Raw genomic sequence first — 22,233 nt, forward strand, 5'->3', positions numbered from 1 at the left:
GTGATATGAAGAGTCTAAAGTTCTGTTCCTTTTTCACAAACACACATTTATTTCCTTCCAACAGCCTTTGCACAAAACTCTCACTATACATCACCTGACAGAGGCCACCTGAAGCCCCTTTACATATCAGTGTCAATGAATGGATACTTAACATAAATGAGACAACTAATTGCAATGTCTCTTAACCCATTATTTAACAACCTTGGTCGAGCGTTTCCAGCATTTTTTGTTTTTATTTTAGATTTCCAGCATCTGCAGTATCTTGCTTTTAAAAAGTTGAATTTTCTTTTCATGTCAAATAAATCGGAAACATGAGTTTGGCAGAGACAAAATAACTTTATTTTTAAATTAAAACACTGAATTGTTAGAATTATCAACACATTAGTAAAACGAACGGTTAAAAAACCCATCCCTCAAGACATTTCACGCTGCAATCTCAGCTCTTCCCCTTCGCCAGGGCTGACAGCATTGAAGTTATAACTGTTGCTTCACAGCGCCAGGGTCCCAGGTTCGATTCCCCGCTTGTCTGTGCGGAGTCTGCACATTCTCCCCGTGTATGTGTGGGTTTCCTCCGGGTGCTCCGGTTTCCTCCCACAATTCCCGAAAGACGTGCTGTTAGGTAATTTGGACATTTTGAATTCTCCCTCAGTGTACACGAACAGGCGCCGGAATGTGGCGACTAGGGGCTTTTCACAGTAACCTCATTGCAGTGTTAATGTAAGCCTACTTGTGACAATAAAGATTATTATTCAAGATTATTATTATTGTTATTAAAATGTAGTTGGATTAGATTCCACCAGGAGGGATGACCTATCAGGTCCCATGGCAACATAATATGGCAGGCTTACTACAAGAATCCATTGGTTTTTGGTACTGACTGACAGTTAAATAATTATAAACAGACACAAGTTATCAGTAACGTTTTCTCCACAATTTTTTTGTCTGGGTTAATATCCAGGAGCATATGGAGGTGGAGTCATATATTCTACAGGGAGATCACCGATATCACTTGCCTGGTTTCTTCTATCTCCCTCAGTACAGTCACTTAGCAGCTGATAACCACCTACTAGCTCTACCTGATCAAACTGTCTGGAGCAGAAAGTGGGCCTGTCTGATACAGACTGACCCTGAGACACAAAATGACCCTGTGACACGGACTGACGGTGGGACACACGCTGACCCTGTGACATGGACTGACCCTGTGACATGGACTGACCCTGCGATATGAACTGACCACGTGCGGTCCTGGGAGGAAGATGGGGAATATGGTGAGCTGGGAAGGGCAGATCACATTGACTCCCAGTTGTAGGAGGTTTGTCTGTATAACTGGCGGCAGGAACAAAGCTGTTTATAGCTGTCATGTGTTTCGTGCGCTGTCCCTGGGTCAGGATGGGGTGTCTGCGAGGGACATTATCATCTGCTTGATGTTTATCTTCAGATTTTGAATCAGGAACATCTGGCCCTGAAGTGGGATTGTGGATTTTCATTTCCAGATTGGTGAGCTGAGTCCTTTGAAGGAGCAGATTCTGGGCACCAGACAGAGACGCCTGAAATGAAATTGTAATCAATTTACTTCCTGACATTTATTGCACAAAGGTTTTTTCATGTTCAGTCACAGGCTGATAGTCAATGAGAAAACAGGGTAGACAGAAATCTATGGGGTGACATTGGCCATGACCTGCAGTTTTGAGTCAGTTTATTTGCTCAAATCTTCTGATATTCCGACTCCAATATTGTGAAGTGGCAAAATTTGATACTGTTGTTTTGTCACCTGCTTTGAATGAATGTTTGCAGCTTCCTGGGTGCTGGGGGATGGGCAACTCTCTTTATTCTGTGATTTGCATCATACATAACATTGGGATACAGCACCTTTCACAACCATTTAACTACCTATCTTGCAGATGATACTAAAGTCGGTGGAGTTGTGGACAGTGCGGAAGGAGGTTACAAGTTACAGAGGGACATAGGTAAGCTGCAGCGCTGGGCTGAGAGGTGGCAAATGGAGTTCAATGCAGAAAAGTGTGAGGTGATTCATTTTGGAAGGAATAACAGGAAGACAGGAGTATGGGCTAATGGTAAGATTCTTGGCAGTGTGGATGAGCCGAGAGATCTCAGTGTCCATGTACATAGGCCCCTGAAAGTTGCCACCCAGGTTGAGAGGGTTGTTAAGAAGGCGTACGGTGTGTTAGCTTTTATTGGTAGAGGGATTGAGTTTCGGAGCCATGAGGTCATGTTGCAGCTGTACAAAACTCTGGTGCAGCCGCATTTGGAGTATTGCGTGCAATTCTGGTCGCAATAAAGATCAAAATTCAATTTAGCTTCTGAATTGCCTGCTGCACCTGTACGCTAACTTTCTGTGTCCCTTACACAAACACACACAGATCTCTCTGAAAGGGCGGCATGACAGCACAGTGGTTAGCACTACTGCATCTCAACTTCAATTCTGGCCTTGGGTCATTGTCTGTGTGGAGTCTGCATGTTCTCCCCGTGTCTGCACGGGTTTCCTCCAGTGCTCCGGTTTCCTCCCACAGTCCAAAGTTGAGCAGGTTGGTGGGGGATTAACCATACTAAATTGCCCCTTAGTGTTCGAAGATGTACAGGTTAGGTTATGGGGTTACGTGGCATGGACGGGAAAGTGGACCTGGATGGAGGGCTCTTTTAGAGGCTACATAAATAAAACAAGCAGGTTATGATAAACTTGTATAAAACAAGTTGGAATAATTGTGTCCAGTTCTGAGCACCTCACTTAAGGAAGAATGTGAAGACTTTAGAGAATCATCGAATCATAGAATTTGCAGTGAGGAAGGAGGCCATTCGGTCCTTCGAGTCTGCAAAGGCCCTTGGAAAGAGCACCCCACTTAAGCCTACACCTCCACCCTATCCCCGTAATCCAATCTAACCTTTTGGACACTAAGGGCAATTTAGCATGGCCAATCCACCTAACCTGCTCTTCTTTGAACAGTGGGAGGAAACCGGAGCACCCGGAGGAAACCCACGCAGACACGGAGATGCAGAAAGGATTCACACGGATGGTTCAAGGAGTGAGAAACTGCAGTTATGTGGATAGATGTGAGAAACGGGAACTTGGTTTTTAAGAGTAGAGAAAGTTGAGGGGAGATTTGATCGAGGTGTTCAAAATCATGAGGGGTTTGGGCAGAGCAGATCAAGAGAAAATGTTCCTATTGGGGGAAGAGGGTAGAAATTTGAGGTGATTGACAAAAAAAGCAATGGAGAGGGGCGGGGGAGGCTCAACTGAGGCTTTCAAAAGGGAATTGGATAATTATCTGAAGAGAAAATATTTACAGGGTTACGGGCAGGGAGTGGGAGAGTTCCAGAGAGCTGACACAAACAAAACATGCTGAATGAACAGAGGAACAAAGGCAATAGGAGGAGTAGGCCATTCAGCTCCTTGAGCTTGCTCTGCCATTCAACTAGATCATGGCTTATCCCTTCCTCAATACCATTTCCCGCTACTATCCCCATATTCACAAATATCTTTAACATGTAGAAATTTATTGATTTTTGGCATAAACACATTCATTGAGGGCACGATTCAGCAGATTTGAAACTAAGTCTTGTATAAGGTGTTGGTGAGGCCACATCTGGAGTATTGTGTTCAGTTTTGGTCTCCTTACCTGAGAAAGGACATATTGGCACTGGAGGATGTGCAGAGGAGATTCACTAGGTTGATCCCAGAGTTGAGGGGATTAGATTATGATGAGAGGTTGAGTAGACTGGGACTGTACTCATTGGAGTTTAGAAGGATGCGGGGGGGATCTTCTTGAAACATATAAAATTATGAAGGGAATAGATAGGATAGATGCGGGCAGGTTGTTTCCACTGGCGGGTGAAAGCGGAACTAGGGGGCATAGCCTCAAAATAAGGGGTTGTAGATTTAGGACCGAGTTTAGGAGGAACTTCTTCACCCAAAGGGTTGTGAATCTATGGAATTCCTTGCCCAGTGAAGCAGTTGAGGCTCCTTCTTTAAACATTTTTAAGAAAAAGATAAATACCTTTCTAAAGAATAACGGGATTCTGGGATATGGTGTACGGGCCGGAGAGTGGAGCTGAGTCCACAAAGATCAGCCATGATCTCATTAAATGGCGGAGCAGGCTCGAGGGGCTAGATGGCCTACTCCTGTTCCTAGTTCTTATGTTCTTATGTGAGTCCAATTTCGGGACCGTTTAGCAGGATGTTTCTTGGCCGGTTTTTGGGCCTCTGAGGACACACTTTAGTTGTTTTCCTGATGGCGAGTTCAGAGTCTGTCACTGTGTCAGTGTGACAGCGAGTGTGAGAGTCTGTCACTGTGTCAGTGTAAAAGAGAGTCTGAGAGACTGTCACTGTGTCAGTGTGAAAGTGAGTGTGAGAGACTGTCACTGTGTCAGTGTGAAAGAGAGTGTCAAGGACTGTCACTCTGTCAGTGTGAAAGAGAGTGTGAGAGACTGTCACTGTGTCAGTGTGACAGCAAGTGTGAGAGTCTGTCACTGTGTCACATGACAGCAAGTGTGAGAGTCTGTCACTGTCAGTGTGACAGCAAGTGTGAAAGACTGTCACTCTGTCAGTGAGAGTGAGATTCTGGCACTGCGTCAGCGTGAAAGAGAGTGTGAGATACTGTCAATGTGTCAGTGTGACAGCAAATGTGAGATCTGTCACTGTGTAAGAGAGTGTGAGAGTCTGTCACTGCGTCAGTGTGACAACGAGTGTGAGAGATTGTCACTGTGTCAGTGTGAAAGAGAGTGTGAGAGACTGTCACTGTGTCAGTGTGACAGCAAGTGTGAGAGTCTGTCACTGTGTCACATGACAGCAAGTGTGAGAGTCTGTCACTGTCAGTGTGACAGCAAGTGTGAAAGACTGTCACTCTGTCAGTGAGAGTGAGATTCTGGCACTGCGTCAGCGTGAAAGAGAGTGTGAGATACTGTCAATGTGTCAGTGTGACAGCAAATGTGAGATCTGTCACTGTGTAAGAGAGTGTGAGAGTCTGTCACTGCGTCAGTGTGACAACGAGTGTGAGAGATTGTCACTGTGTCAGTGTGAAAGAGAGTGTGAGAGAATGTCACTGCGTCAGTGCGACAGCAAGTGTGAGAGTCTGTCACTGCACCAGTATGACAGCAAGTGTGATAGTCTGTCACTGCGTCAGTGCGACAGCAAGTGTGAGTCTGTCACTGTGTCAGTGTGACAGCAAGTGTGAGAGACTGTCACTGTGTCAGTTTGGCAGCAAGTGTGAGAGACTGTCACCATCTCAGTGTGAGTGAAAAAGACAGTCACTGTGTCAATGTGGCAGCAACTGTGTGAGTCTGTCACTGTGTCAGTGTGAAAGGGAGTGTGAGAGACTGTCACTGTGTCAGTGTGAAAGAGAGTGTGAAAGACTGTCACTGTGTCAGTGTGAAAGAGAGTGTGAAAGACTGTCAGTGTGAAAGACTGTCACTGTGTCAGTGTGCCAGCAAGTGTGAGAGGCTGTCAATGTGTCAGTGTGAAAGAGAATGTGAGAGACTGTCACTGTGTCAGTGTGACAGTGAGTGTGAGAGTCTGTCACTGTTTCAATGTGACAGTGACTGTAAGAGACTGTCACTGTGAGAGAGTGTGTGAAAGAGATTGTGAGAGTCTGTCACTGTGTCAGTGTGACAGTGAGTGTGAGGGACTGTCACTGTGAGAGAGAGTGTGAAAGAGAGTGTGAGAGTCTGACACTGTGTCAGTGTGGCAGCAAGTATGTGAGTCTGTCTCTGTGATTGTGCCACAACATGTGTGAGTCTGTCACTGTGTCACTTGACAGCAAGTGTGAGAGTCTGTCACTGTCAGCGTGACAGCAAGTGTGAAAGACTGTCACTGTGTCAGTGTGACAGTGAGAGTCAGATTCTGTCACTGTGTCAGCGTGAAAGAGAGCGTGAGATACTGTCAATGTGTCAGTGTGACAGCAAGTGTGAAAGACTGTCACTGTGTCAGTGTGACAGTGAGAGTCAGATTCTGTCACTGTGTCAGCATGAAAGAGAGCGTGAGATACTGTCAATGAGTCAGTGTGACAGCAAATGTGAGATCTGTCACTGTGTAAGAGAGTGTGAGATTCTGACACTGTGTCAGTGTGACAGCAAGTGTGAGAGTCTGTCACTGTCAGTGTGACAGCGAGTGTGAGAGTCTGTCACTGTATCAGTGTGGCAGCAAGTCTGAGAGACTGTCACTGTGTCAGTGTGAAAGAGAATGTGAGAGACCGTCACTGTGTCAGTGTGACAGCAAGTGTCAGAGACTGTCACTTCATCAGTGCGACAGCAAGTGTGAGAGTCTGTCACTGCAGCAGTGTGACAGCAAGTGTGATAGTCTGTCACTGCGCCAGTGCGACAGCAAGTGTGAGTCTGTCACTGTTTCAGTGTGACAGCAAGTGTGAGAGACTGTCACTTTGTCAGTGCGACAGCAAGTGCGAGAGTCTGTCACTGCGTCAGTGTGACAGCAAGTGTGAGAGACTGTCACTGAGTCAGTTTGGCAGCAAGTGTGAGAGACTGTCACTGTGTCAGCGTGAAAGAGGGTGTGAGAGACTGTCACTGTGTCAGTGTGAAAGAGGGTGTGAGAGACTGTCACTGCGTCAGTGTGAAAGAGAGTGTGAAAGACTGTCACTGTGTCAGTGTGAAAGAGAGTGTGAATGACTGTCACTGTGTCAGTGTGACAGCAAGTGTGAGAGTCTATCACTGTGTCAGTGTGACAGCAAGTGTGAGAGGCTGTCAATGTGCCAGTGTGAAAGAGAGTGTGAGGGACTGTCACTGTGTCAGTGTGACAGCAAGTGTGAGAGCTGTAACTGTGTCAGTGTGACAGTGAGTGTGAGTGACTGTCACTGTGCCAGTGTGTAAGAAAGTGTGAGTCTGTCACTGTGTCAGTGTGAAAGCGAGTGTGAGAGTCTGAAACTGTGTTAGTGTGAAAGAGAGTGTGAGAGACATTCGCTGTATAAGTGAGAAAGAGAGTGTGTGAGTCTGTCACTGTTTCAATGTGACAGTGAGTGTAAAAGACTGTCACTGTGAGAGAGAGTGTGAAAGAGAGTGTGAGAGTCTGACACTGTGTCAGTGTGGCAGCATGTATGAGAGTCTGCCACTGTGTCAGTGTGACAGTGAGTGTAAAAGACTGTCACTGTGAGAGAGAGTGTGAAAGAGAGTGTGAGAGTCTGACACTGTGTCAGTGTGGCAGCATGTATGAGAGTCTGTCACTATGATTGTGCCACAACAAGTGAGAGTCAGCAACTATGTCAGTGTGACAGCGAGTGTGAGAGTCTGTCACTCTGTCGGTGTGACAGTGAGTGTAAGAGACTCACTGTGAGAGAGTGTAAAAGAGAGTTTGAAAGTCTGTCAGTGTGGCAGCAAGTGTGAGAGCCTGTCACTGTGTCAGTGTGACAGCAAGTGTGAGAGACTGTCACTTTGTCAGTGCGACAGCAAGTGTGAGAGTCTGTCACTGCAGCAGTGTGACAGCAAGTGTGATAGTCTGTCACTGCGCCAGTGCGACAGCAAGTGTGAGTCTGTCACTGTGTCAGTGTGACAGCAAGTGTGAGAGACTGTCACTTTGCCAGTGTGACAGCAAGTGCGAGAGTCTGTCACTGCGTCAGTGTGACGGCAGGTCTGAGAGACTGTCACTGTATCAGTTTGGCAGCAAGTATGAGAGACTGTCACCATCTCAGTGTGAAAGAGAGTGAGAAAGACAGTCACTGTGTCAGTGTGGCAGCAATTGAGTGAGTCTCTCACTGTGTCATTGTGAAAGAGAGTGTGAGAGACTGTCACTGTGTCAGTGTGAAAGAGTGTGTGAAAGACTGTCACTGTGTCAGTGTGAAAGAGAGTGTGAAAGACTGTCAGTGTGAAAGACTGTCACTGTGTCAGTGTGCCAGCAAGTGTGAGAGGCTGTCAATGTGTCAGTGTGAAAGAGAGTGTGAGAGACTGTCACTGTCTCAGTGTGACAGCAAGTGTGAGAGACTGTCACAATGTCAGTGTGAAAGAGAATGTGAGAGACTGTCACTGTGTCGGTGTGTAAGAAAGTGTGAGAGTCTGTAACTATGCCAGTGTGACAGTGAGTGTCAGTGACTGTCACTGTGCCAGTGTGTAAGAAAGTGTGAGTCTGTCACTGTGTCAACGTGAAAGCGAGTGTGAGAGTCTGTAACTGTGTCAGTGTCAAAGAGAGTGTGAGAGACATTCGCTGTATCAGTGAGAAAGAGAGTGTGTGAGTCTGTCACTGTTTCAATGTGACAGTGAGTGTAAAAGACTGTTACTGTGAGAGAGAGTGTGAAAGAGAGTGTGAGAGTCTGACACTGTGTCAGTGTGGCAGCAAATGTGAGAGTCTGTCACTGCATCAGTGTGAATGTGAGTGTGAGAGACTGTCACTCTGAGAGAGAGTGTGAAAGAGAGTGTGAGAGTCTGACTCTGTGTCAGTGTGTAAGAAAGTGTGAGAGTCTGTAACTGTGCCAGTGTGACAGTGAGTGTGAGTGACTGTCACTGTGCCAGTGTGTAAGAAAGCGTGAGTCTGTCACTGTGTCAGTGTGAAAGCGAGTGTGAGAGTCTGTAACTGTGTCAGTGTAAATGTGAGTGTGAGAGACTGTCACTCTGTCAGTGTGACAACAAGTGTGAGAGTCTGTCACTGTGTCAGTGTTACAGCATGTGTGGGAGACAGTCAATGTGTCAGTGTGAAAGAGAGTGTGATAGACTGTCACTGTGTCAGTGTGAGCGCGAGTGTGAGAGATTGTCACTGTGTCAGTATGAAAGAGACTGTCAGAGACTGTCACAGCGTCAGTGCGACAGCAAGGGTGAGTCTGTCACTGTGTCAGTGTGACAGCAAGTGTGAGAGACTGTCACTTCGTCAGTGCGACAGCGAGTGCAAGAGTCTGTCACTGCATCAGTGTGACAGCAAGTGTGAGAGACTGTCACTGAGTCAGTTTGGCAGCAAGTGTGAGAGACTGTCACCATCTCAGTGTGAAAGAGAGTGAAAAAGACAGTCACTGTGTCAGTGTGGCAGCAATTGTGTGAGTTTGTCACTGTGTCAGTGTGAAAGAGAGTGTGAGAGACTGCCACTGTGTCAGTGTGACAGCAAGTGTGACAGTCTGTCACTGCGCCAGTGCGACAGCAAGTGTGAGTCTGTCACTGTGTCAGTGTGACAGCAAGTGTGAGAGGCTGTCAATGTGTCAGTGTGAAAGAGAGTGTGAGAGACTGTCACTGTCTCAGTGTGACAGCAAGTGTGAGAGACTGTCACTATGTCAGTGTGAGAGAGAATGTGAGAGACTGTCACTGTGTCAGTGTGTAAGAAAGTGTGAGAGTCTGTAACTGTGTCAGTGTGACAGTGAGTGTGAGTGACTGTCACTGTGCCAGTGTGTAAGAAAGTGTGAGTCTGTCACTGTGTCAGTGTGAAAGCGAGTGTGAGAGTCTGTAACTGTGTCAGTGTCAAAGAGAGTGTGAGAGACTTTCGCTGTATCAGTGAGAAAGAGAGTGTGTGAGTCTGTCACTGTTTCAATGTGACAGTGAGTGTAAAAGACTGTCACTGTGAGAGAGAGTGTGAAAGGGAGTGTGAGAGTCTGACACTGTGTCAGTGTGGCAGCAAGTGTGAGAGTCTGTCACTGTGTCAGTGTGTAAGAAAGTGTGAGAGTCTGTAACTGTGCCAGTGTGACAGTGAGTGTGAGAGACTGTCACTGTCTCAGTGTGACAGCAAGTGTGAGAGTCTGTCACTGTCAGTGTGACAGCGATTGTGAGAGTCTGTCACTGTGTCAGTGTGGCAGCAAGTCTGAGAGACTGTCACTGCGTCAGTGTGACAGCGAGTGTGAGAGACTGTCAGTGTGAAAGAGAGTGTGAGAGACTGTCACTGCGTCAGTGCGACAGCAAGTGTGAATCTGTCACTGTGTCAGTCTGACAGCAAGTGTCAGAGACTGTCACTTCATCAGTGCAACAGCAAGTGTGAGAGTCTGTCACTGCAGCAGTGTGACAGCAAGTGTGATAGTCTGTCACTGCGCCAGTGCGACAGCAAGTGTGAGTCTGTCACTGTGTCAGTGCGACAGCAAGTGCGAGAGTCTGTCACTTCGTCAGTGCGACAGCAAGTGCAAGAATCTGTCACTGCATCAGTGTGGCAGTAAGTGTGAGAGACTGTCACTGTGTCAGTTTGGCAGCAAGTGTGAGAGACTGTCACCATCTCAGTGTGAAAGAGAGTGAAAAAGACAGTCACTGTGTCAGTGTGGCAGCAATTGTGTGAGTCTGTCAATGTGTCAGTGTGAAAGAGAGTGTGAGAGACTGTCACTGTGTCAGTGTGAAAGAGAGTGTGAAAGACTGTCACTGTGTCAGTGTGACAGCAAGTGTGAGAGGCAGTCAATGTGTCAGTGTGAAAGAGAGTGTGAGGGACTGTCACTGTGTCAGTGTGACAGCAAGTGTGAGAGCTGTAACTGTGTCAGTGTGGCAGTGAATGTGAGTGACTGTTACTGTGCCAGTGTGTAAGAAAGTGTGAGTCTGTCACTGTGTCAGTGTGAAAGCGAGTCTGAGAATCTGAAACTGTGTCAGTGTGAAAGAGAGTGTGAGAGACTTGCGCTGTATCAGTGAGAAAGAGAGTGTGTGAGTCTGTCACTGTTTCAATGTGACAGTGAGTGTAAAAGACTGTCACTGTGAGAGAGAGTGTGAAAGAGAGTGTGAGAGTCTGACACTGTGTCAGTGTGGCAGCAAGTATGAGAGTCTGTCACTATGATTGTGCCACAACAAGTGAGAGTCAGCAACTATGTCAGCTTGACAGCGAGTGTGAGAGTCTGTCACTGTGTCAGTGTGACAGTGAGTGTAAGAGACTCACTGTGAGAGAGTGTGAAAGAGAGTGTGCGAGACTGTCACTGTGTCAGTGTGACAGCAAGTGTGAGAGTCTGTCACTGTGTCAGTGTGACAGCATGTGTGAGAGACTGTGAATGTGTCAGTGTGAAAGAGAGTGTGAGAGACTCACTGTGTCAGTGTGACAGCGAGTGTGAGAGATTGTCACTGTGTCAGTGTGAAAGAGAGTGTGAGAGACTGTCACTGCGTCAGTGCGACAGCAAGTGCGAGAGTCTGTCACTGCGTCAGTGTGACAGCAAGTGTGAGAGACTGTCACTGAGTCAGTTTGGCAGCAAGTGTGAGAGACTGTCACTGTGTCAGCGTGAAAGAGGGTGTGAGAGACTGTCACTGTGTCAGTGTGAAAGAGGGTGTGAGAGACTGTCACTGTGTCAGTGTGAAAGAGAGTGTGAAAGACTGTCACTGTGTCAGTGTGAAAGAGAGTGTGAATGACTGTCACTGTCAGTGTGACAGCAAGTGTGAGAGTCTATCACTGTGTCAGTGTGACAGCAAGTGTGAGAGGCTGTCAATGTGCCAGTGTGAAAGAGAGTGTGAGGGACTGTCACTGTGTCAGTGTGACAGCAAGTGTGAGAGCTGTAACTGTGTCAGTGTGACAGTGAGTGTGAGTGACTGTCACTGTGCCAGTGTGTAAGAAAGTGTGAGTCTGTCACTGTGTCAGTGTGAAAGCAAGTGTGAGAGTCTGAAACTGTGTTAGTGTGAAAGAGATTATGAGAGACATTCGCTGTATAAGTGAGAAAGAGAGTGTGTGAGTCTGTCACTGTTTCAATGTGACAGTGAGTGTAAAAGACTGTCACTGTGAGAGAGAGTGTGAAAGAGAGTGTGAGAGTCTGACACTGTGTCAGTGTGGCAGCATGTATGCGAGTCTGTCACTGTGTCAGTGTGACAGTGAGTGTAAAAGACTGTCCCTGTGAGAGAGAGTGTGAAAGAGAGTGTGAGAGTCTGACACTGTGTCAGTGTGGCAGCAAGTGTGAGAGACTGTCACTTTGTCAGTGCGACAGCAAGTGTGAGAGTCTGTCACTGCAGCAGTGTGACAGCAAGTGTGATAGTCTGTCAATGCGCCAGTGCGACAGCAAGTGTGAGTCTGTCACTGTGTCAGTGTGACAGCAAGTATGAGAGACTGTCACCATCTCAGTGTGAAAGAGAGTGAGGAAGACAGTCACTGTGTCAGTGTGGCAGCAATTGAGTGAGTCTCTCACTGTGTCATTGTGAAAGAGAGTGTGAGAGACTGTCACTGTGTCAGTGTGAAAGAGTGTGTGAAAGACTGTCACTGTGTCAGTGTGAAAGAGAGTGTGAAAGACTGTCAGTGTGAAAGACTGTCACTGTGTCAGTGTGCCAGCAAGTGTGAGAGGCTGTCAATGTGTCAGTGTGAAAGAGAGTGTGAGAGACTGTCACTGTCTCAGTGTGACAGCAAGTGTGAGAGACTGTCACAATGTCAGTGTGAAAGAGAATGTGAGAGACTGTCACTGTGTCGGTGTGTAAGAAAGTGTGAGAGTCTGTAACTATGCCAGTGTGACAGTGAGTGTCAGTGACTGTCACTGTGCCAGTGTGTAAGAAAGTGTGAGTCTGTCACTGTGTCAACGTGAAAGCGAGTGTGAGAGTCTGTAACTGTGTCAGTGTCAAAGAGAGTGTGAGAGACATTCGCTGTATCAGTGAGAAAGAGAGTGTGTGAGTCTGTCACTGTTTCAATGTGACAGTGAGTGTAAAAGACTGTTACTGTGAGAGAGAGTGTGAAAGAGAGTGTGAGAGTCTGACACTGTGTCAGTGTGGCAGCAAATGTGAGAGTCTGTCACTGCATCAGTGTGAATGTGAGTGTGAGAGACTGTCACTCTGAGAGAGAGTGTGAAAGAGAGTGTGAGAGTCTGACACTGTGTCAGTGTGTAAGAAAGTGTGAGAGTCTGTAACTGTGCCAGTGTGACAGTGAGTGTGAGTGACTGTCACTGTGCCAGTGTGTAAGAAAGCATGAGTCTATCACTGTGTCAGTGTGAAAGCGAGTGTGAGAGTCTGTAACTGTGTCAGTGTAAATGTGAGTGTGAGAGACTGTCACTCTGTCAGTGTGACAACAAGTGTGAGAGTCTGTCACTGTGTCAGTGTTACAGCATGTGTGAGAGACAGTCAATGTGTCAGTGTGAAAGAGAGTGTGATAGACTGTCACTGTGTCAGTGTGACAGCGAGTGTGAGAGATTGTCACTGTGTCAGTATGAAAGAGACTGTCAGAGACTGTCACAGCGTCAGTGCGACAGCAAGTGTGAGTCTGTCACTGTGTCAGTGTGACAGCAAGTGTGAGAGACTGTCACTTCGTCAGTGCGACAGCGAGTGCAAGAGTCTGTCACTGCATCAGTGTGACAGCAAGTGTGAGAGACTGTCACTGAGTCAGTTTGGCAGCAAGTGTGAGAGACTGTCACCATCTCAGTGTGAAAGAGAGTGAAAAAGACAGTCACTGTGTCAGTGTGGCAGCAATTGTGTGAGTCTGTAACTGTGTCAGTGTGACAGTGAGTGTGAGTGACTGTCACTGTGCCAGTGTGTAAGAAAGTGTGAGTCTGTCACTGTGTCAGTGTGAAAGCGAGTGTGAGAGTCTGTAACTGTGTCAGTGTCAAAGAGAGTGTGAGAGACTTTTGCTGTATCAGTGAGAAAGAGAGTGTGTGAGTCTGTCACTGTTTCAATGTGACAGTGAGTGTAAAAGACTGTCACTGTGAGAGAGAGTGTGAAAGGGAGTGTGAGAGTCTGACACTGTGTCAGTGTGGCAGCAAGTGTGAGAGTCTGTCACTCTGTCAGTGTGACAGTGAGTGTCAAAGACTCACTGTGAGAGAGTGTGAAAGAGAGTTTGAAAGCCTGTCACTGTGTCAGTGTGGCAGCAAGTGTGAGAGTCTGTCACTGTGTCAGTGTGTAAGAAAGTGTGAGAGTCTGTAACTGTGCCAGTGTGACAGTGAGTGTGAGAGACTGTCTCTGTCTCAGTGTGACAGCAAGTGTGAGAGTCTGTCACTGTCAGTGTGACAGCGATTGTGAGAGTCTGTCACTGTGTCAGTGTGGCAGCAAGTCTGAGAGACTGTCACTGCGTCAGTGTGACAGCGAGTGTGAGAGACTGTCAGTGTGAAAGAGAGTGTGAGAGACTGTCACTGCGTCAGTGCGACAGCAAGTGTGAATCTGTCACTGTGTCAGTGTGACAGCAAGTGTCAGAGACTGTCACTTCATCAGTGCAACAGCAAGTGTGAGAGACTGTCACTGCAGCAGTGTGACAGCAAGTGTGAGAGACTGTCACCATCTCAGTGTGAAAGAGAGTGAAAAAGACAGTCACTGTGTCAGTGTGGCAGCAATTGTGTGAGTCTGTCAATGTGTCAGTGTGAAAGAGAGTGTGAGAGACTGTCACTGTGTCAGTGTGAAAGAGAGTGTGAAAGACTGTCACTGTGTCAGTGTGACAGCAAGTGCGAGAGGCAGTCAATGTGTCAGTGTGAAAGAGAGTGTGAGGGACTGTCACTGTGTCAGTGTGACAGCAAGTGTGAGAGCTGTAACTGTGTCAGTGTGGCAGTGAATGTGAGTGACTGTTACTGTGCCAGTGTGTAAGAAAGTGTGAGTCTGTCACTGTGTCAGTGTGAAAGCGAGTCTGAGAATCTGAAACTGTGTCAGTGTGAAAGAGAGTGTGAGAGACTTGCGCTGTATCAGTGAGAAAGAGAGTGTGTGAGTCTGTCACTGTTTCAATGTGACAGTGAGTGTAAAAGACTGTCACTGTGAGAGAGAGTGTGAAAGAGAGTGTGAGAGTCTGACACTGTGTCAGTGTGGCAGCAAGTATGAGAGTCTGTCACTATGATTGTGCCACAACAAGTGAGAGTCAGCAACTATGTCAGCTTGACAGCGAGTGTGAGAGTCTGTCACTGTGTCAGTGTGACAGTGAGTGTAAGAGACTCAATGTGAGAGAGTGTGAAAGAAAGTGTGCGAGACTGTCACTGTGTCAGTGTGACAGCAAGTGTGAGAGTCTGTCACTGTGTCAGTGTGACAGCATGTGTGAGAGACTGTGAATGTGTCAGTGTGAAAGAGAGTGTGAGAGACTCACTGTGTCAGTGTGACAGCGAGTGTGAGAGATTGTCACTGTGTCAGTGTGAAAGAGAGTGTGAGAGACTGTCACTGCGTCAGTGCGACAGCAAGTGTGAGACTGTCACTCTGTCAGTGTGACAACAAGTGTGAGAGTCTGTCACTGTGTCAGTGTTACAGCATGTGTGAGAGACAGTCAATGTGTCAGTGTGAAAGAGAGTGTGATAGACTGTCACTGTGTCAGTGTGACAGCGAGTGTGAGAGATTGTCACTGTGTCAGTATGAAAGAGACTGTCAGAGACTGTCACAGCGTCAGTGCGACAGCAAGTGTGAGTCTGTCACTGTGTCAGTGTGACAGCAAGTGTGAGAGACTGTCACTTCGTCAGTGCGACAGCGAGTGCAAGAGTCTGTCACTGCATCAGTGTGACAGCAAGTGTGAGAGACTGTCACTGAGTCAGTTTGGCAGCAAGTGTGAGAGACTGTCACCATCTCAGTGTGAAAGAGAGTGAAAAAGACAGTCACTGTGTCAGTGTGGCAGCAATTGTGTGAGTCTGTCACTGTGTCAGTGTGAAAGAGAGTGTGAGAGACTGCCACTGTGTCAGTGTGACAGCAAGTGTGACAGTCTGTCACTGCGCCAGTGCGACAGCAATTGTGAGTCTGTCACTGTGTCAGTGTGACAGCAAGTGTGAGAGGCTGTCAATGTGTCAGTGTGAAAGAGAGTGTGAGAGACTGTCACTGTCTCAGTGTGACAGCAAGTGTGAGAGACTGTCACTATGTCAGTGCGAGAGAGAATGTGAGAGACTGTCACTGTGTCAGTGTGTAAGAAAGTGTGAGAGTCTGTAACTGTGTCAGTGTGACAGTGAGTGTGAGTGACTGTCACTGTGCCAGTGTGTAAGAAAGTGTGAGTCTGTCACTGTGTCAGTGTGAAAGCGAGTGTGAGAGTCTGTAACTGTGTCAGTGTCAAAGAGAGTGTGAGAGACTTTTGCTGTATCAGTGAGAAAGAGAGTGTGTGAGACTGTCACTGTTTCAATGTGACAGTGAGTGTAAAAGACTGTCACTGTGAGAGAGAGTGTGAAAGGGAGTGTGAGAGTCTGACACTGTGTCAGTGTGGCAGCAAGTGTGAGAGTCTGTCACTCTGTCAGTGTGACAGTGAGTGTCAAAGACTCACTGTGAGAGAGTGTGAAAGAGAGTTTGAAAGCCTGTCACTGTGTCAGTGTGGCAGCAAGTGTGAGAGTCTGTCACTGTGTCAGTGTGTAAGAAAGTGTGAGAGTCTGTAACTGTGCCAGTGTGACAGTGAGTGTTAGAGACTGTCACTGTCTCAGTGTGACAGCAAGTGTGAGAGTCTGTCACTGTCAGTGTGACAGCGATTGTGAGAGTCTGTCACTGTGTCAGTGTGGCAGCAAGTCTGAGAGACTGTCACTGCGTCAGTGTGACAGCGAGTGTGAGAGACTGTCAGTGTGAAAGAGAGTGTGAGAGACTGTCACTGCGTCAGTGCGACAGCAAGTGTGAATCTGTCACTGTGTCAGTGTGACAGCAAGTGTCAGAGACTGTCACTTCATCAGTGCAACAGCAAGTGTGAGAGTCTGTCACTGCAGCAGTGTGACAGCAAGTGTGATAGTCTGTCACTGCGCCAGTGCGACAGCAAGTGTGAGTCTGTCACTGTGTCAGTGCGACAGCAAGTGCGAGAGTCTGTCACTTCATCAGTGTGACAGCAAGTGCAAGAATCTGTCACTGCATCAGTGTGGCAGTAAGTGTGAGAGACTGTCACTGTGTCAGTTTGGCAGCAAGTGTGAGAGACTGTCACCATCTCAGTGTGAAAGAGAGTGAAAAAGACAGTCACTGTGTCAGTGTGGCAGCAATTGTGTGAGTCTGTCAATGTGTCAGTGTGAAAGAGAGTGTGAGAGACTGTCACTGTGTCAGTGTGAAAGAGAGTGTGAAAGACTGTCACTGTGTCAGTGTGACAGCAAGTGTGAGAGGCAGTCAATGTGTCAGTGTGAAAGAGAGTGTGAGGGACTGTCACTGTGTCAGTGTGACAGCAAGTGTGAGAGCTGTAACTGTGTCAGTGTGGCAGTGAATGTGAGTGACTGTTACTGTGCCAGTGTGTAAGAAAGTGTGAGTCTGTCACTGTGTCAGTGTGAAAGCGAGTCTGAGAATCTGAAACTGTGTCAGTGTGAAAGAGAGTGTGAGAGACTTGCGCTGTATCAGTGAGAAAGAGAGTGTGTGAGTCTGTCACTGTTTCAATGTGACAGTGAGTGTAAAAGACTGTCACTGTGAGAGAGAGTGTGAAAGAGAGTGTGAGAGTCTGACACTGTGTCAGTGTGGCAGCAAGTATGAGAGTCTGTCACTATGATTGTGCCACAACAAGTGAGAGTCAGCAACTATGTCAGCTTGACAGCGAGTGTGAGAGTCTGTCACTGTGTCAGTGTGACAGTGAGTGTAAGAGACTCACTGTGAGAGAGTGTGAAAGAAAGTGTGCGAGACTGTCACTGTGTCAGTGTGACAGCAAGTGTGAGAGTCTGTCACTGTGTCAGTGTGACAGCATGTGTGAGAGACTGTGAATGTGTCAGTGTGAAAGAGAGTGTGAGAGACTCACTGTGTCAGTGTGACAGCGAGTGTGAGAGATTGTCACTGTGTCAGTGTGAAAGAGAGTGTGAGAGACTGTCACTGCGTCAGTGCGACAGCAAGTGTGAGACTGTCACTCTGTCAGTGTGACAACAAGTGTGAGAGTCTGTCACTGTGTCAGTGTTACAGCATGTGTGAGAGACAGTCAATGTGTCAGTGTGAAAGAGAGTGTGATAGACTGTCACTGTGTCAGTGTGACAGCGAGTGTGAGAGATTGTCACTGTGTCAGTATGAAAGAGACTGTCAGAGACTGTCACAGCATCAGTGCGACAGCAAGTGTGAGTCTGTCACTGTGTCAGTGTGACAGCAAGTGTGAGAGACTGTCACTTCGTCAGTGCGACAGCGAGTGCAAGAGTCTGTCACTGCATCAGTGTGACAGCAAGTGTGAGAGACTGTCACTGAGTCAGTTTGGCAGCAAGTGTGAGAGACTGTCACCATCTCAGTGTGAAAGAGAGTGAAAAAGACAGTCACTGTGTCAGTGTGGCAGCAATTGTGTGAGTCTGTCACTGTGTCAGTGTGAAAGAGAGTGTGAGAGACTGCCACTGTGTCAGTGTGACAGCAAGTGTGACAGTCTGTCACTGCGCCAGTGCGACAGCAAGTGTGAGTCTGTCACTGTGTCAGTGTGACAGCAAGTGTGAGAGGCTGTCAATGTGTCAGTGTGAAAGAGAGTGTGAGAGACTGTCACTGTCTCAGTGTGACAGCAAGTGTGAGAGACTGTCACTATGTCAGTGTGAGAGAGAATGTGAGAGACTGTCACTGTGTCAGTGTGTAAGAAAGTGTGAGAGTCTGTAACTGTGTCAGTGTGACAGTGAGTGTGAGTGACTGTCACTGTGCCAGTGTGTAAGAAAGTGTGAGTCTGTCACTGTGTCAGTGTGAAAGCGAGTGTGAGAGTCTGTAACTGTGTCAGTGTCAAAGAGAGTGTGAGAGACTTTTGCTGTATCAGTGAGAAAGAGAGTGTGTGAGTCTGTCACTGTTTCAATGTGACAGTGAGTGTGAGAGTCTGTAACTGTGTCAGTGTCAAAGAGAGTGTGAGAGACTTTTGCTGTATCAGTGAGAAAGAGAGTGTGTGAGACTGTCACTGTTTCAATGTGACAGTGAGTGTAAAAGACTGTCACTGTGAGAGAGAGTGTGAAAGGGAGTGTGAGAGTCTGACACTGTGTCAGTGTGGCAGCAAGTGTGAGAGTCTGTCACTCTGTCAGTGTGACAGTGAGTGTCAAAGACTCACTGTGAGAGAGTGTGAAAGAGAGTTTGAAAGCCTGTCACTGTGTCAGTGTGGCAGCAAGTGTGAGAGTCTGTCACTGTGTCAGTGTGTAAGAAAGTGTGAGAGTCTGTAACTGTGCCAGTGTGACAGTGAGTGTTAGAGACTGTCACTGCGCCAGTGCGACAGCAAGTGTGAGAGACTGTCACTGTCAGTGTGAAAGAGAGTGTGAAAGACTGTCACTGTGAGAGAGAGTGTGAGAACATTACTCGAGGTCTCTGGTTTAGCAATCCAGTGACAATACTGCTGTGCTAACATCTCTGCAGTCAGATATAGCTTTTTTCCAATGAAGTGTTTCATTGACTAGAACCAGAATTGTGATTAAATGCCATCATTTTGACAGGTAGTTGTTACAAAATATATTTAATCACCCTGAAATCCCTACCTGTCCACAAGGTATAGTCAGACATTCATTGAAGGGGACAATAGGAATGTGTCTGTGGAATGTCACCAAATCCTGCAGTGTATTGTGGAAAATTCCCTCTCCTGCAATGTTATACTGATCACCAGTCGTTCCATCAACGATGAAGTGACGGCATCGGTCTAATCCTCTAGAATAAGACATAGAAAATAAACAGAATTCATTTTTTATCCACGATTGTTAAATTCAGAGCAAATAATTTAAACATGAACCAATAGAGAGGAATACTCCGACCACTCCAATCTACCTCAGCACCAGAAACAACAACGGCAAGACCAGCACTGTCGACCCTGCAAATTCCTCCAGACTAACATCTGGAGGCTTGTGACAAAATTTGGGAGAGCTACCTCACCGACTAGTCAAGCAACAGCCTGACATAGTCTTACTCACAGAATCATACCTTATAGATAATGGGCAGGATTCTCCCCTACCCGGCGGGGCGGGGGCTCCTGGCGGGACGGAGTGGCGTGAACCACTCCGGCGTCGGGCCACCACAAAGGTGGGGAGCTTCAGGGGCTAGGCCCGCCCCGGAATGGTTTGCGCCCCGCCGGCCGGTGGGGAAGGGGCTTGGCGCCACGCCAACCGGCACCGAAGGGCCTCCGCCGGCCGGCGCGAGTTGCCGCATGCGCGGGAGCACCAGCGTGTGCTGGCATCATTCCGGCGCATGCGCGGGAGGGCTCGTCTCCGCATCAGCCATCGCGGAGGGCCACAGCGGCCGATGCCGAGGAATAGAGTGGGCCCCATATTGCTTGTGGCCAGATCCCCCGTGCCCTCCCGAGAACCCCGGAGGCCACCCACGGAGCTGGGTCCCGCCGGTAGGGGCCAACCTTGATTTACGCCGGTGGGACCCTCGTTAAATGGGCGGGACTTCGGCCCATCGCGGCCCGGAGAAATCGGGCGGCCCCGGGGCCCATTGAGTCGCGCCGGTCCCCGCCATTCTCCGAGGCGGGCGGCGCGATTCACGCCGGGGTGACTTTTGGGGGGCCGGAGAATTCGGAGGACGGCGGAGGCGGGATTCACGCCGACCCCCGGCGATTCTCCGACCCGGCGGGTGGGTCAGAGAATCCCGCCTAATGTCCCAGACACCACTATCACCATCCCTGGGTATGTCCTGTCTCACTGGCAGAACAGACCCAGCAGAGGAGACAGCAGGTACAGTCTGGAGGGACTTGGTCTGGAAGTCTTCAACATCAATTCTAGGCCCATAAAGTCTCATGGCTTCAGGTGAAACATGAGCAAGGAAACCTTGTGCTGATTATCACCTCCTTGCATCCCCATCAACCCCCCAGCCTCCAATCAGTACTCCCAAGTTGAAACAACGCTGGTAGTGCCAAGGGCGCAGAATGCACTCTGGGCGGGGACTTTAATTTCCATCACTGAGAGTGACTCAGTAATACCACTGCTGACTCCTCTAGGCCATATCTGCTAGACTGGACCTCTGGTCGGAGATGAGGGAACCAACAAGAGTGAAAATTGTATTTGATGTTAGAGGCAGAGGGTGCACATTCCTTAGTCTGGATTTTCGAGATTGTTAATGTTCCAACCATTAAGAATTTCGAAAGAGGTTTTAAGATACTTTGTCCCAGCATACTGGGCTTAAGAAATGCAAATGGCCTTTGTATAATTAATTTGGAAGTTGGTCCTCTGCAGTTTACCAGGTTGTTAGTGACTCTTCAGAGATGACGAGGCGGCAGCTTCTCTGAATGGCACAAAGATCCTTTTGTCTGGGTCCTGGCCAATCATGGCTTTCGTCGTTAGTAAGTCTTTGTCCATTTTTTAAAAGTGCCTAAATCAGCAATGATGATATATATATATATATATATATAAAGAGTGAGGTCTTAGCTCCCTGACATTGAACTTCTCCTCAGCAACCTTCCTGCCGCAGATGCATCTGTCTCTGACAGTATCGGTAGGATTGACCATTGCCCAGTCTTTGGGGAGACAAAGTCCCGTCTTCGCCAGGGCGGCATTTAGTACTGTTTTCCAGAAACGTGGACCAGTCATAATGGAACTGGGGAGGTGTCTCTCAGGGCATTAGAGATCCCGGGTGGTCAGGGACAGGGAAAGAGGGGCACCCGGAGATTCCCTCTGGCACCCGGGCACTTTGGCACTGCCAGCCTGGAACCCTGGTAGTGTCATCCAGACAATGTCACCATGGCACTGCCAGGGTGTGACAGTGGCACTACCAAGCTGGCAGGGGCACTGCCATTGTACCCAGGTGCCAGTGTCAGGGTGCCAGGTTGGCACTGCCAGGGGTCGGGCCCGGGGGGGGTCCTTACCTGGTGGAAGGGGTGAGGGGTGTTCCCGGGGTTCTCCCTGATGTTGGGGGTATAGGGGGGAGTTGGGAACGGTGGGGGGAGGGGCCTGAAACGTGTCAGCCTTCCAAAATGGCGCTCCGATCTCCAAAGAGTCCAGCAGGAAATGATTTGTGCGGCCTCAGTGGAGAGAAACCCGCCAAGGCCACAAAAGACGGCAAAGGGCCATTTAATGACAGGTATTTCTCGGCGCTGCAAACATCAAGAACCAACACGCTAAACCTGCCCAAAACCGGGGATAGATTTATTCCCGTTCATGAATGTTAATGAAGTCCACAACAACTGAAATGATAATCGAAAGACTGAATGAAGTATTTGTGCGGTTTGGCGAAACCTGAATAACGAGTCAGCGATAACGGGACACAGTTCACAGCAAAGGAGTTTATGGAGTATTTTCAAAACATTGGCAAACAACATCTAAAAACTGTGCCTTGTGCCTTATCATCTTTCCATCAGCGGATTGGCGGAGCGGCTGTTACAGTTGTGGTAAATCACTGTATTGTATTGTATTGTACTGTTGTATTGTTAGATGCCTGGTCTCTGCTGGCTCCGCCTGTGGCTCCTTCCCTCGGGCTCAAGTATAAAGGTAGCTAACCTCCAGCCCTGCCCTCATCCTGGGACCGGCTGCCAGCAGGTGTCTTTTAGCTGATTAAAGCCACAGTTTTTCTCCCGACTCCTCGTCTGTCGTCAATTGATGGTACATCAATTTAATCAGCTTAAAATTTTCAGATGGATCCATCGCATAAACCTGATCGCCTGGAGCTGGACCCCCAAGCAGCCGACGCCACTAT

The 22,233-nt window shown here is 48.0% G+C and overlaps 1 protein-coding gene across 3 annotated transcripts in view; it reads right to left on the reverse strand.

Annotated features, from left to right (window-relative positions):
* Positions 1 to 316: 316 nt before the first annotated feature.
* Positions 317 to 22,233, reverse strand: part of hsh2d (hematopoietic SH2 domain containing) — a 158,650-nt gene continuing 136,733 nt past the window's right edge. For all 3 annotated transcript variants that reach the window (XM_072482909.1, XM_072482908.1, XM_072482910.1), the window contains exons 4-5: positions 19,092 to 19,257; positions 317 to 1,547 (exon numbers count right to left, since the gene is read on the reverse strand). In XM_072482909.1, the coding sequence (XP_072339010.1) occupies positions 948 to 1,547; positions 19,092 to 19,257 (766 nt within the window). In that variant the 3' untranslated portion in view covers positions 317 to 947. The remainder of the gene's footprint in view (positions 1,548 to 19,091; positions 19,258 to 22,233) is intronic.

This window comes from Scyliorhinus torazame, chromosome 18 (assembly GCF_047496885.1).
Source record: "Scyliorhinus torazame isolate Kashiwa2021f chromosome 18, sScyTor2.1, whole genome shotgun sequence".
NCBI lineage: Eukaryota > Metazoa > Chordata > Chondrichthyes > Carcharhiniformes > Scyliorhinidae > Scyliorhinus > Scyliorhinus torazame.